The sequence below is a fragment of the Tenebrio molitor genome, chromosome 5 (assembly GCF_963966145.1).
Source record: "Tenebrio molitor chromosome 5, icTenMoli1.1, whole genome shotgun sequence".
Lineage (NCBI taxonomy): Eukaryota > Metazoa > Arthropoda > Insecta > Coleoptera > Tenebrionidae > Tenebrio > Tenebrio molitor.
In genome coordinates, this window is record NC_091050.1 from 22,921,239 (window position 1) to 22,936,149 (window position 14,911).

Here is a 14,911-nt window from a genome sequence, read left to right on the forward strand (position 1 = left end):
TCTCATCGCAGTAGGCGTTCGTGACGTAGTTGAATGTGCCGCAAGCTTTATAACATGAATGAGACTAGCATCGCCGATAGGTAGCGCTGCTGGCGGTAGTGTAAATTTTTCTACTAGTTTGTCTAACGTTGCGAAGCTAGCGGCACATCCTAAATTTGTGTGGGTTTTCAACGCCAACTGCGGTGGGACAATCATTTATAATGACCCTGTACTTTCTCTACGTAGAATTTAGTGATTTTTATGTCAACCAATCTCTCGCTGGACAAACTATACCAAATATTTTGATTCATCGTTTAAGGAGTAGGAACAATAATATTTTAGTTAGAGTAAAAATTTCGTTAAATTGCATCTTTTCGTCCATTGTATCTCAGTCCCTATTAAACTTAGAAGAAAAAATGTAAATACAAAAAACTTGCCCAATTTTATCCTTTACAACTTTTATTTATACATTTTTCTCATATAATGAACACTTATCAAGTCATTCTGTGAAAACATGTTTTCTGTACCTTTAATTCAAGATGGCGGCTTGCGCTTACCACCCCCAACGTCGAAAATTTGTATGTTTCATCAGGGTCACTATTCAAACAACATACATATTTCAAAAACTACCTCACCCTTTATAAGGCAACAACCATTTCTATTCCCCACTGACTGGACTTATTACGACAATTTCAAAATTATAACAATAAATAATTGTTTTTTACAGTATTTGATTTGTTTATTTCTTTGAGTGATTGATTATTATTATTACAACACACCACTATTGTATCAGACAAAAAAGTTATTTCTTTATTATCTTGTCCTGCCGGTTTTTCCATTTATTTGTTTATTTCTAGGAAACTTGATAACCTTCTGTTCGGATTGTTAGTACAGAACTGCAGAGTAACACTTTCATTCAAATAAAACAATTGCTGAATAAAAAAAAAGATTATTTTATTCAAAAAATAGAAATCACGCCAAAATGGCTGAAAATAGGCATACACATTGTTAATAAAGGTGGCCTTAAAATTAAATTTTACATTCATATCTAGTATCAGAGATGGTAGTTGCCATTTGAAAAAATGAAGTTTTCTACATTTTATTAAATTATCAAATTTGAAAAATTGCAGTAGGCAAATGAAACATAAAAAAATGTCACTAGTGGCGTAGAAGATTGGCCAAACCTTTAAAAATTCAATTAAAAAAAATCAGTTTACCTACTATTTCCAATGGTTCAGGAGTTATAAATTTTTTAATAAAGCCCTGCAACCCCGCTTTTTTTTTAAAGATTACATGGGTCAAAAACGATAACAGATAAGTGTTGACAAAAGGATGTTCTAAACTCAAAATTTAACATGGAATCGAAATTTGAAATCAAAATGAGGCCTTTCTATTTAAAAAAAACAAAGATGGCGTCGATTTCCGGTATTTCCCGAAGTGTCGGCTACCAATTTTCATATTCATACGATTTTGGGAAATCAGAAAATTTCTAACGAACGGGCTAGATGAATTAGCCTGTAGGTAACGGTAAATGACAATTTAATAAAAACTATCTCAATGGCAAGTACCAGTCAAGAACAAGAGGCGGTTGTCGCGCCTGTTAACGTCGATGTTAGAAATTCGAAAGATATTTTTGATTTTTTGATAAATAAATGCCGATTTTGTAAACTTTGTTACGAACATAAGTTTTACATTAAACAATAATTAAAGAGACCCTGTCCTGATCTAAATAAAACTTTGGTAACTACTGGTAAACAGAATAGGGCTTTTGCTAATTCGTGGTATGGGAATTATGATTGGCTTGGAAGTAAATTACTTAAAAACAATTTTTCTCGAACATGTATTCTGTTCGTTACAAATAGTGAGATAGTTTGGACGGGGTATTCTGATTTGAAAAATTTAGGACGTGCATTAGAGACTCACAATAAGAGTAAAGAACATATTGCTTCTGCTTGTAAATTCGTTCTTTTTGGTAAACAAAACATTGCCACCGTAATGGACATCGTTCGGAAAATAGAAATAGAAAAGCTTAATAATAATGTACGGAAAAATCGTGAAATTATCAAAAGTCTAATTGATATTGCAATTTTTTTGTATAAGCAGGAGTTGTCGTTCAGGGGATACGATGAAGACGAAGGATCTTCCAACCGCGGAAATTTTAAAAGATTAGTTTTATTTTTTTATTTCATACTGTCCGGTAGATGCTCGATTGCATCATCAATTTGAGTCCGGTAGGTGAGTTATAACAGTATCAGAGCCGGAAAGTGTCACTTAGCAACACCTACCGGACTGTTTTCCTTTTATACATCAAATCTGACATTGAAAAGTGAAAAAGTCAAAAAATATTCGATCTAGAAAAACAATAGCAACGGCCGTTGCCACAGGAAAAAAGGTGATGCTATTTTCACAATATAATGTGATTTTTTAATTTTTGAAATAAAATGATGATGCACAAGAGACTTCCAGTATGAAATAAAATACATTACGATATACATCCGGTAGTACTTGTAACAGGTACTCGTTTAGACATTCTAGACTCGGCTCCTAACGTCGCCTCGTCCATAATGTCTAACTCGTACTGTTACAAGTAACCTACCGGACTTATAACGTAAATTACTATAGTAAACGTGATGGTAATTTAAAAAAATTGATAGTAAATCTGTTTTTTGTCACTTCTAAAACTATTCAAAATGAATTAATTGACAGCATTAATTATGTTTTAAATACAAAAACTGATAATTGCGAAATCCGAAAAGACTGACCAAGTGTACTTAAAAAAAATTGCTGGTGCCTACCCGGTTGTGATCTTCACGAGCCGCTACTGATTGAAAGTGATGCCAATCGTTCCTTCTCCAGTAACCTTTTATGACCGTGAACGTCCTTGAACGGCCCATCGGGTATCGCATCGCATTGGCGCCAGTGACGTTTCTTTAACCCCAGCAACAAGGTGTTAGTGTTAAGCGTTTGACAATAATAATTTTTCATGTACAGTCGCGGAATCAAAATTTTGGCCAGCATTTTTCTGTCATTTCAACAAAATCTCTGCAAACCACCTTTGGTCATTGTTCACTTTAGCTACTTCTCGAATTTTCCCGTTATTTCTGGCTAGACAGCAGACAGCCTCAAAGCGTCCTCCTGCATCGTTTTCCACCACTCAAATCTTGTGCAAATGAATTTTCCTTACCCTTTAGTTATACTGAGACATTGGCGCGACCTTGACGCTACCTTGAAAAACAACAAGAGAGAAAAAAAAGGCATTTGCACAAGGTTTGAATGGTGGGAAACGATCTAGGAGGACCCCCTGAGGCTGTCTAGCCAGAAAAAACGCGAAAATTCCAAAAATAGTTAAAGTGAACAATTACCCCACCTTTTACTGTCATCATGACTGACATTCAAAAATTAAACTTTTCTGTGTCAGTCACGCAGTCACATTTTAAATTTTGGGTCTTAAGTTAATTGCAATGGGTGTAATGAAATCATCGCTTTCACCTGCTGCCTACCCGTTATTATGCCACAAATCACTATTTTGTAATGCAAATAAATCAACATGACAAGAGTAAAAAATGAGGTTATATTAACGTAAAGGTTGTTTTAGAGTTTAGGGTATGAAAATGACGATACTGCCCGCAACTATACTTATCGTTTTTTCTGAATTATAAATTTCCTTCTTTTATTTTTGTTAAATTTTTTCATGTACTGTCGCGAGCAATAAATTTTGGTCGTCAATGTCATTTCAAAATTTGCTGAGATTGTCACAAATTAAAAAAAATTCCCTGCCTGATTGTGCCCACGTCAACAAATTGTCAATAAATGAGAAAAAAATGAGAATTAATGTCATACAACATGATGATAGGTTATGAAATTTACGACCGTTTTACAATGGAGCATTTTACATTGCGTCAAAGAATGACATTGACGACCAAAATTTATTGCTCGCGACTGTACCTACTTTATGTTACAAATCACGATAAATGCATCTGTGCACCCTGTTTTTTACAGTGGACGATACGCCACTGGTAACATCCCCACCAACCACCCTCTAGGGCTCTCCACGCTTTGGCGGGTGGCATCACTTTTTCAAACTGATTTTCATGATCGAAGATTTTCCCTCTCCGCTCATTTTAACCTCCTTAGCAATATCCTAATTGAGAAGGCACACGCCGGTACCTCGTATAAACGGTATAAACACAATGTTATCAAAGTTCAAGGAAGTTGTTCGTATTTATTGCGTTCTTACTATAATCTAAAAAACATTGTTTTGTATCTGATTTATTTATTTGTTTGAGTGATTGATTATTCCACTCCACTATAGTACCTACCTATGAGACTACATATTTATTTCTTTATTATCTTTTCCTGCCGGTTTTTTAAATTTACTTATTTAATTACTTATTTTTAGTAAACTCCTAAAAAAACATCTCGATAACCTTCTGATTCGGCTCGTTAGTGCAGAGTAGGTACAGTTTAATTCTAGCAGCGCAGCTTAATAGTCAGACAATTCTCACTAATACATATTACAAAATCATAGTTTAAGAATGAGTGTTTTTACTGAAATAATTTTGTCGTTTGGACTTGTAACATTCATTTTATGGTTGTTGCATCACATAAATAGAAACAAACAATTTTATAAAAACATTCCTGGAGTTCCAACAGTTCCCATTCTAGGCAATGCTTTGGATTTCGGATCCACAAAAGGTGAGGATTTTTTTAAATTTTACAAAATCATTTGAATTTTTTCCTAATCCTCCACCACCCGGCGGTACGGCAATTTTGCCGGAGTACATACACTATTACGGATAATACTATCAAGTAATAGTGCAGAGCTAATCAACATAATTACCGGCTGCTAATCAACATAATTACTAAGGCTGGGACTTTCTTGGATTTTGGTATTCAAATAGTCAATTGAATATTATTATTCGAATAGTTATACAGCGTTCACGTTGTATTGAGCGTTGCTAAATTTGCATTATGTTGGTTCCCTGCATGTCATTATTTACAAGACATACCTAACCACATAGCCAAAAAATAAAATTATTTGACATTGAAATTCCAAATCCATACTGAATGTACTACGCTAAATTCGCATTATGTTGGTTTCCTGCATCTCACTATTTTAAGAATCACATTGCCAAAAAATAAAATTATTTGACCATGAAATACCCAATTCATCCTGAATTTACTTTATTCGAATATACGAATAGCTGACTATGTAAAATTCGAATAAGTGTAAGTTCTAATACTTATTCGAATAAAGAAAATTCAGGATGGATAATTCGAATACGATTCCCATCTTTAATTATTACAGCATTGTTGAAAACATTGGTAAAATATACAGAAGAATATGGAGAAATCGTTAAATTCCAAATCGGTCCCTTACGTAAAATGATTGTAGTGTCCGATTATAAATTTCTGGAATGTATTTTGAGCAGTACAAAACTATTAACTAAATCTGACGATTATCGGTTTATGCAACCTTGGTTAGGAACTGGTTTGTTGACAACTGACGGTAAAACTGTTAAATTAGGAATTTTCTCAAAATACAATGAAAAATAATAGGTGCAAAATGGAAAACACATCGCAGGGTTTTAACTCCCGCTTTTCATTTCCAAATTTTGGAACAATTTATCGACGTTTTTGAGTCTTGTGGAGAAATTTTTGTCCAAAAGCTTAAAAAACAAGTTGGAAAATATAGTGTTGATATCTATCCACTCGTGACATTGTGTACTTTAGACATTATATGTGGTAAGTTGATAGTATTAACGAAAAGTGTTATTTATAGTATGTATTATGTTTCAGAAAGCACAATGGGAGTACCCGTGAATGCCCAAATTGACGAAAATTCTGAATATGTTCGTAGTGTTAAAGACATGTGCAGAATTCTAATGGATAGGTCCATTTCACCTGTACAAATGTACGATTTTTTGTTCCCTTTGACAAAAAACTATTATACTCAGAACAAAGCTTTAAACATTTTACATACTCACACTAACAATGTCATTACAAAAAGACGAAATAAACGAATAATGGAAACAAAAGATCAGGCTAAAAAAGAAGATGATTTTGCTAGTAAAGAGAGAAAGGTATTTTTAGATATTCTTTTGGATGCGACGATCGACGGAAGACCGCTCACTCATGAAGAAATCAGAGAAGAAGTTGATACGTTTATGTTTGAGGAATCTATTACTAAAATGAATGTATACTTGTTTAACTAAAATTTTTACAGGGCCATGACACTACCGGGTCGGCTGTAAGTTTTACATTGTTTTGTTTGGCAAATCACCCTGAAGTTCAGGTAAAATTAATTTTTATTTTATTTAATAATGCAACAAACTGTATCTTAGGCGACTGCGTTTGAAGAACAACAACAAATCTTTGACAACAATAAAAATCCCAAAGCTACATATGCTGATTTACAAAAAATGAAATACTTGGAGCAGGTTATCAAAGAGAGTTTAAGACTTTATCCGTCGGTACCGATGTATGCTCGACGAACTACTGCAGACGTGGAATATGGTAAAATCTTGTTCAGTTTAATACCATATTACTCTTTCTCTTCTATTTTAAGAGAATACAAGTTTACCGGAAGGTGATACAGTTATCGTGTTTGCATATGGCATTCACAGAAATCCGAAATATTTTGAGAATCCAAATGAATTCAACCCCAGCAGATTTGATAGTATAGACGGTTCATTGCCATATGCGTACATACCCTTCAGTGCTGGACCAAGAAACTGTATCGGTAATTTTTCATGTTGTCCTTTAGTCGTTGTCTTCATTGTTATGAACTTCAGGTCAAAAATTCGCAATGTTAGAAATGAAAAGTACCATTTCCAAAGTACTTAGAACCTTTGTGTTGGAACCAGCCACTCCCGAACATAAATTAGAACTGATTTCGGAAACCATTTTGAAGTCTGCTAACGGCATCAACATAAGTTTAAAACTGAGATAAAATTTTATTTGAACTGTATGAGCAAAAAGGGGGTATAGTTATATCGTGGAAAAGGTAACTAACTGGAAGTTTAGTTTAAACTGTAGATCTTATTATGTTATTGAGATTAAAAAACAATTTTCATTGATTTTTATATGATTATTCCTTTAGACTGACAAAAAGTTTTAGAACATGGCCACACAAGTTGAAGAAACTGACAAATGATGTCACAAAGAAGAGTAAAATTGAGTAGATACGTTACGAGTTCAGAAAAGTGGAAGTTTGCTAGACGAGAATGGCAAGTTTAAGTACGAGTTCAGTAAAATCACTTTTCTGACGAGGAGCGTATACTATTTTGTCGCATTTTAAGAATAGTAAAAATTTGTTCGTAAAAAAGTTGAATTTTACTCAAAATCGTACAGTAATACTGTATGCTTTAAAGTGACAAATTACTGCACGATTTTACAAATTCGTACAGTAATGGTTGCAATGCTGTAAAGTGACTTATTACTGTACGATTTTGAGTACAGTAATATAGTTCTATAATGTACAAAATGCGAAAAAAAAAAACGATTTAAATGAATATGGTGTAAACTTTCTGCGGAAAAGCGAGAAATTTAGAAACCCATTTATTTTTCCAATTGTTGAGGAGTGTAAGCGGTATTAAAACAATTTTGCCTACACCGCAAATGCAGTGTATTAAATGCCAACGAAGTACCACTGATTTTGGTACAGATTTTAGCAACATGGATGTTCGTTATATGTTTAAATTTTTATTGAAATAAACAATATTGATAAAGTACCTCTATAGCGTCTCATTATGGAAAACTGCTGTCTCATTGTGGAACAAAAGTTTCCACAATGAGACAAATTATCTTCAAACGAAAAAAAAAGCTGTTAAGATACAAAATTGCAAATACCTAAGAATGACCTTTCAAGAAAGAAATTTGTAGCATTTAACAGATCAGATTTCAGTGAAATAATTGTGAAATGAAAGCAGCTTGTAGGATTTGAAAAAAGTAAAAAGGATTTCATTGTGGACCACCCTCCCCTACTACTAAAAACAAATTTCTTGAAGGAAAATTACCAAACCAGGTGTAGTATACTTATCATACGAGTATATTATGCAGCGCAGACTGCAAATATTTTTGTACTCAGCCACAAAACAGGTATTTCCCGGTTATTCTCGAAATGAGAGAAAACGTTTTTTACTTTGCAACAGAAACTAGAGTAAATTGGTTTGTAAGGTTGATGTTAAATGATAAAAGACGGAAACGTTAATTCATTCGAAACAATTATTATTATCGTTTTCAAATTAGAGAATCAGCAAATAAAGCATTGTCGAATTTGATCCCCTAGCTCAGGTGGTCAAAATACGAGGTGATCAGGAAGGACTGTTTGAGTTGGTAATACTGCATTTTATTTTTAAATGATACAACTGGAGTAACTTGCAGTTGTTGTATTTCAAATTTAATCTCTTTTTACCGTTAATTTTTACACTCATAACATAACTTACCATTTTGTAGCTGTTAGGCTAGGGCCACACTACAGACTTTTCATCGGCCGACAATTTACTTGGTTCTTAATAAGTATGAGGATTTATGTGAGTGCGCACACTAAAGCGATTGTAGTCGGCCGACAGATTGATCGAAAAATAGTTGGAATTCCCTTCCAACAAGAAAGTTGGCCAACTATTGATAGAGCATGGTGTACAATGCGAGTGCGCACATTCACCGACTATCCGGTTGGTGATCCACACATATTATGCGTGCAGTGGCTCTCTGCAGTGCAACAATTTTGATTTTTAATTTAAACCAAATTTAATCCAAACTATGATTTTCAGGTCCCTTTGTGCCTTTATTTGGTTCAAAAGTATTGAAAAAATGCTGTTGCAAATGACAACTGGTTTTTTGCAACTTGAGTCAACTATATGTCAAATCTTATATGTATTTAATTAATATCGCGTAAGATTTATTAAGATACCGACAAAAGTAGGAAATATTCCAGCAAAACATGAGACGTGATTTATTATTTAAATATCTATAATTCAGAATACCAAAAATGAAAAAAGATCATGAATTCGAATGAACTTTCAAATTCTATTAGGACCCCTCATAAAGTTTAAATTTTTGTTTTTTTTTACTTTCTCCTTTATTGCTCCGACACGTTTTTTTAAACCACCTTTGCAATCCCTTTTTTATTGCTGTCTTCTCCGCCTTCACGTTACCCTTATTCCTTAATTAATGACTCGTTATTAGAATTGAAGAAATTGAAAAAAGACCAGCTTTATGTAGTAAATCAGCAGTGACTCCTCGCACAGTGCAAAAATTTTGATTTTTATTTTATGATTATGAAAGTTGTTCAATATGTTGAACTAAAGGATATCTTTATCATATGTCAGATGTCATATTTATTTAAATTGTGTTGATTTTATCAACTATGCATAAGCAGTCGGCCGATTAAGAGTCGACTGTCTGCGCACCAACGCCACCAACAGCCAACCAAACAGTTTAGTTTGCGTTGTGTGCGCGGAAGCTACCCAATCGGACTAAATTATCGGCCGATTATTTAGTATGTAGTGTGGCCCTAGCCTTAATGTTATATGTAGGTATATCTGGTTGCAGTGTTGCAAATAGTCGAATAAAAAAGGTTTTTATTGTATTGCCAGCTCAAACAGTCCTTCTTGACCACGCCGTACTTTCGTTGGAGTCGCTTATTTTGACAAAATTATAGCAAAAAAAAAAAATGGACCAAGATGAACCGACACCACCGACGGTTTAAATTTTAATAATCAGCATGGAAAGTGCTATAAGTAGAAGTAAAAAAGTTACTAATGTTAAATTATTTGTTTTTTAATATCATTTTAAAATATTTTTGAGTTATTCGTTATAAAATAGTTATTTTTATATTAAGTGCGCGAAGAGAGTGTTTTTTGTGCATGAAAAGGTCTTTTACGCCGAGACGAAGGTCGAGGCAGTATAAGCCTTTGAATGCACAAAAACATCTTCGCGCACGAAATATAAACAATATTTTTTCTATAATTGATTCAAAAAATTGAAATTAAAAATTCAAATTTTTGAAGGAACTCTGAAGTTTCATTGCAGTGACCATGTTGCTAGGTAACTAATAAAAAACAGTGCGTGAAATGAAAAACAGAAATAGTCGTATGCGTGAAATTGCATTTCACACACTGTTTTGTATGGTTTCTATGGTTTCGATCTTACTAACAATGCAAAAAAAATACACGTTAGAAAATGACCCACTTCAGGCACAGATAACTATGCGTGAATTTCAATTTTTTGAATCAATTATATAAAAAATATTATACATAACTTTTGAGGGAAAAAATTTCTCGCGTTTGGACTAAACAAAGTGGTCGTGCGGGAAATTTACCTTCCTGCATACGTTCGTTAGGTAAATAACTGTTACAGTTAGTAAGTAGGTACTTCAGTCACGTTGTAAAATTCTTTACCGGTTTCAGTATAGTAAGCCTCGGTTTTCATTCACAAAAGTTGGATGGTAAGTGAGTCATAACTGAACTAGTACAGTTATGCTGTAGGGTAATATTGCCATAGTGACATATCAACAACTGAGGACAATATCTAACTTTATTCATCATTAATTCAAACAGACGGAATTAAAAACAACAATAATTACTTAAATGGACGGAACTCTGCCATAGTAAAAATGAACTGCACTTCGTAGCATCGGGCATCGGGTATTCGGGTAGTACCAGTACGTCCATAATTATGAGGGATGCGGGGCTATATTTCTTCGACTCTATAAACAAAAAGATGTTACGGAACTAACACTATGAGCACTTACCAGTTCATGAAAAGATGCCACATCACTTTCATTTACAGTTGTAGCCTTATTTAGATCCTGCCGTTGTTTGAATGTCTCTATGATTTCAGATAAGTACCTGCCGCTGCCTTTTGATTTTTCCGGTATTAAGCTATTTTTTCTAACACTAATATCTTATACTGTTTCTATGGTGCATTTGAGCTCACACCTTATGTTTCCCATAAAATACGCTTTCCTCTATAAGACACGTCGTCAATAGCAACGTATCTTATAGAGTCATAAAATACGCTCACACATATTATTCAAGTAACATTTTATTCATCATTTTTACAGTAATTATCACAAAAGTGAAACGTACAATTATTGAATTGGAACTGCCACATTAGTTTCGTGCTCTTGTTCCTAACATCTTCTTCTAACTTCTGCTGTTTCATCCAATGCAAGTGCCCGGCCATCGAAAACTGGCAATCTTTACATTTTCTTCAAATGATTCTTGCCGTAATGTGAATTAACTTTTAATGAAGTTCTACACGCTTACCCTATATCAAGAAAAGCCAAAATGACATCTTCCGTTACCTCCGTGATGCTTTTTTAATTGTTCCGGTCTTGAAACGAAACATACACCTTTTCGTATGCACTTTTAGACTTCATTGGTAACAAATTGCCCCTTTTTTCTTATTTCTTTTGGAACGTTTTGGCATATTTTAACGATGAAAATTGTTTTTTTCCAAATTTGTTGATATTATTACCATAGTACCCACGGCAACCTTCGCATTTTGTGTATTGTGACGCGCCTCGAATAATTTCTGAATTTATTAAAATTTCTGATAAGATGTTAGTGTTAGAAAAAATCTTGAAGACAACGCGTGTTTTATAGTTTAAAAATCTCGATCTATTAAATCCTTGCTCCCTGCGGTCGCTCTGATTTAAACTACGATCTCGATTTTTAAATCGTCTATAAAACCCTTGTTGTCTTAATAGCTAGAAAGCTTGTTCTGCTTCATTTAAGATGTTTTCCGGTGAAACACTATCATTCAAACTCATTTTGCGAAATGTCTGTTTGTACAGGGTGATTTACGAGGAATAATGAGCCCGATGGAATAGAAAATGTAACCCGCAATTCATCAGGAGAAAAACCCGGACATTTACCGCTTCGATATCCGGCTTTTTGTTCCAATGTATTGTGGGTTGCATTTTCTATTCCATCGGGCTCATTATTCCTCGTAAATCACCCTATATAAACAACCAAATGTAATTATGACCTGACCTGACCTGAACATATCATGCAAACGTGATCAACTCAATCCATTTTAAAACGAGTTTTTGGATTTAATTGTTTTAAATTCTCTTCGGCTTATTCTGAAACCGGAAGCCGGTAAACTATTGAACAAACCACGGATGTTATGAATCATAATAACCTTAGATGTCCTAAAATCCTCTCTCTACGAGCTCGGATTTCAAACCGACATCTGCAGTAGTTATGATAGTCATAACATCGCTAGGTATGTTAATAGCTAAAATCTTATTACGTGCATGCAGAATTAGGATAAAATACTAATAATTAGTTACATTCTGAAGCTAGGTATTAAAATTTTTGCAAATATACACGGTGATAATTTTCTGTGGTTTGTGCAATAAAAGAATTCTAATTTACGAATATTAATTATTAAAAAAATTACCGATTCTTAAAGTATTTTTTTGCCAAGTCGCATATTAATATTCACAATTTTTAATTTTTATAAGGAGAACATCTCATTTTCAAATCGAATGTTAATGTCTTAAGGTGACTGTTTAATTTCAAAAACATTTGTAGTTTTTTGTTAGTTAATTAATTGCAGGAAACAATTATTATCTTTTCATATGATATAACACCAAGAAACATATTTGTGTAATTAATAATTATGAGCTAAAGTTCAAGACTGTAGCTAACCTTGTTGGGGCCTCGCTCCGTAGGTAATCATTCTTCCAGAAAAAACAATGAAGACACTGTTGAGAAGTAAGTAATTCGAAGTAGCAATAGCAATTAGTAGCAGTAGCCATCATTACAGAATTATTGAATAATATAAGTACTACATATTTTGAACCACCATTTAAAAAATTGTTGTTTAATGAATATTATGCGTCCAAATTGGGCTTTTATTCATAGAGTAATAGTATATTATTCAATGAGCGGATAATGATGGCCGTTACTCGTGAGAAGGTTTTTGTGTCACGAGCCGCAGGCGAGTGGCGTAATTCATACAAGCGAGTAATAGCCATTATCCGCGAACAGAATATTATACTTTTTCTATGACAATGAAAAGAAATTGATAAATAAGTTTCATTATTAAATAAACTGAAACTGACGTTTGACAATTATTACTTTGTACTCACACTTGAAACCATTGCATTAAAATTTGCAATTGGACTTCATAAACTAGTTGCTATGATATTTGCATTGAGTTTTGAAATTATTATTCAACGGGTCGTGAGTAATGAATCCTGTTATCCAATGAAAAACACCTTAATAGTTACAGCATTATCGAATGGGAGTAGAAAAAAGAAATTCCTATTTTACACTTTTAAACACTTGAACTTGACTAAGTTTAGTTTAATTTGCTACAAAAATTTAAAAAAAAACATAAAGAGGACAAATCAAAAAGAAAACAAGTCAAGAGTGCTACCTTTGTTTTATCGAAAAGTTTGTCTGATGCGTAATATACTGTAAGTAGAGGGTTATTCACGAATAATAATTGGCCTTACAATCATTGACACGCAACCAGTTATACATTTTTATCGCCTTCGGGGAACTTTATATTTATTAAAAAAAAAACATAGTTTGTTTTAGTTTTTTTTTAAATTTGACATGTTGGCATCTAAATTAATGTAAATTTTTTAGGTTATTTTTATTTAAACGCAAATACATGATAGATGTCACGCAATGACAACTGAAAATTGTCTTAATAAAAGCAGTCTTGGATTCACTAAAAAATAAAAAAGTCAATTGGTATCTACTCGTTTGAGAAATATGTAATTTTGTAATTTGCCTCCATTTTGATTCTCTAATAGACATATTAACGAACGCGACGTCATCATCTGGGATGTCCTTATAGCCATTATTTCACGGAACATTTTACGAACATTTTTAGGTTGGCAAAGCTTGATCCGTCATGCGTGTCAGTTTAAATTACAAAATGTGCAAAGAATTATTTATCAGGATTTATCAGGCAACAAATTCGCGACCGTATTTTTGGCAATTTCAAGTATTTCAGCGGGCGTACATGAAAGATTATCTTCCATATTCGTTTTTGTGACAGAATTTGGATAAAACAAAAGGCGACTTTGAAGACTTGATCAAATTTTCACTTTCAAAATTAAGACATTACCAACCGCCACAAAAATCCCTAAATTGAGAAAAATAAACATTTTTGATTAAAAACGGCTTAAAAAGGGCAAATTACAAAAAATAGTATAAAAAACTCGTTTCATAATAACTTGAAGCACTCATTCTTTAAAATAACTCATGGCTACGCCACTCGCTTTTCAATCTTGAATTCGTGCTTCAAGACTGCTCTTATGAAACTTGTCTTTTAATATACTACGAGTATTATTTGGTTGCGTCGGGACGTTGTTAGGCCCATTATTACCTACTCGTGAATGCCCCTGTATATAGATACGTATACTTGCTATGCACAGTCGTTTTATTGGTTGCCTACCTCTCGAAAATTGATCAAAAATTAGTTAATTAGTAATTAATGCTTTATCTTCAATGGTAAAACCCATTTTACCACTTATTCTGGAATAATTGTTGTATACAATTGTTATAGTAAACGCCTGTAAAATCGAATAGTTGTTATCTAAGTCAGCAACAGTGCATTGTTGATGTTTCTTTGACATTTCACCAAAAAATCTGCTTACCAGTGGCGTCGCGTTTGGCAATAAAACTGGTGAATTACACATTCTTACGAACGTAAAATGTTGCTCTTGTTTATTTTATAAATTTTCTCCATTATCATATAATAATAATGAAATGCGCAATTATAATTCCAACGTCTAAAATTCATGAGGTAGGTATGATTTATTAGTAGCGTTTGAGACCACAAATTGTCTACGGCCATGCATTGAATGCTTATTTGCATAGGATTCCACTGAGGGATAATTTGCTGCTCTGCTCTGATTTGTTTTCTTTTTGATCACATTGTAGACCATCAATGATCT

At 33.4% G+C, this 14,911-nt stretch overlaps 1 protein-coding gene across 2 annotated transcripts; it reads left to right on the top strand.

The window, feature by feature from the left end:
* Positions 1 to 4,373: 4,373 nt before the first annotated feature.
* LOC138131062 (cytochrome P450 4V2-like) lies at positions 4,374 to 7,161 on the top strand. Of its 2 annotated transcripts, XR_011159706.1 has the most exons (9): positions 4,374 to 4,674; positions 5,288 to 5,488; positions 5,539 to 5,724; positions 5,779 to 6,153; positions 6,204 to 6,274; positions 6,324 to 6,495; positions 6,548 to 6,721; positions 6,774 to 6,985; positions 7,100 to 7,161. XR_011159706.1 is itself a non-coding variant. In XM_069047815.1 (8 exons), exons 1-8 carry the CDS (start codon positions 4,515 to 4,517, stop codon positions 6,929 to 6,931), a joined length of 1,497 nt encoding a protein of 498 aa, XP_068903916.1. In that variant the 5' UTR covers positions 4,374 to 4,514; the 3' UTR covers positions 6,932 to 7,058. The 2 variants fall into 2 exon arrangements, 1 of the variants encoding a protein (XP_068903916.1); XM_069047815.1 differs by lacking the exon at positions 7,100 to 7,161 and having other exon boundaries at positions 6,774 to 7,058.
* The last annotated feature ends 7,750 nt before the right edge of the window (positions 7,162 to 14,911 follow it).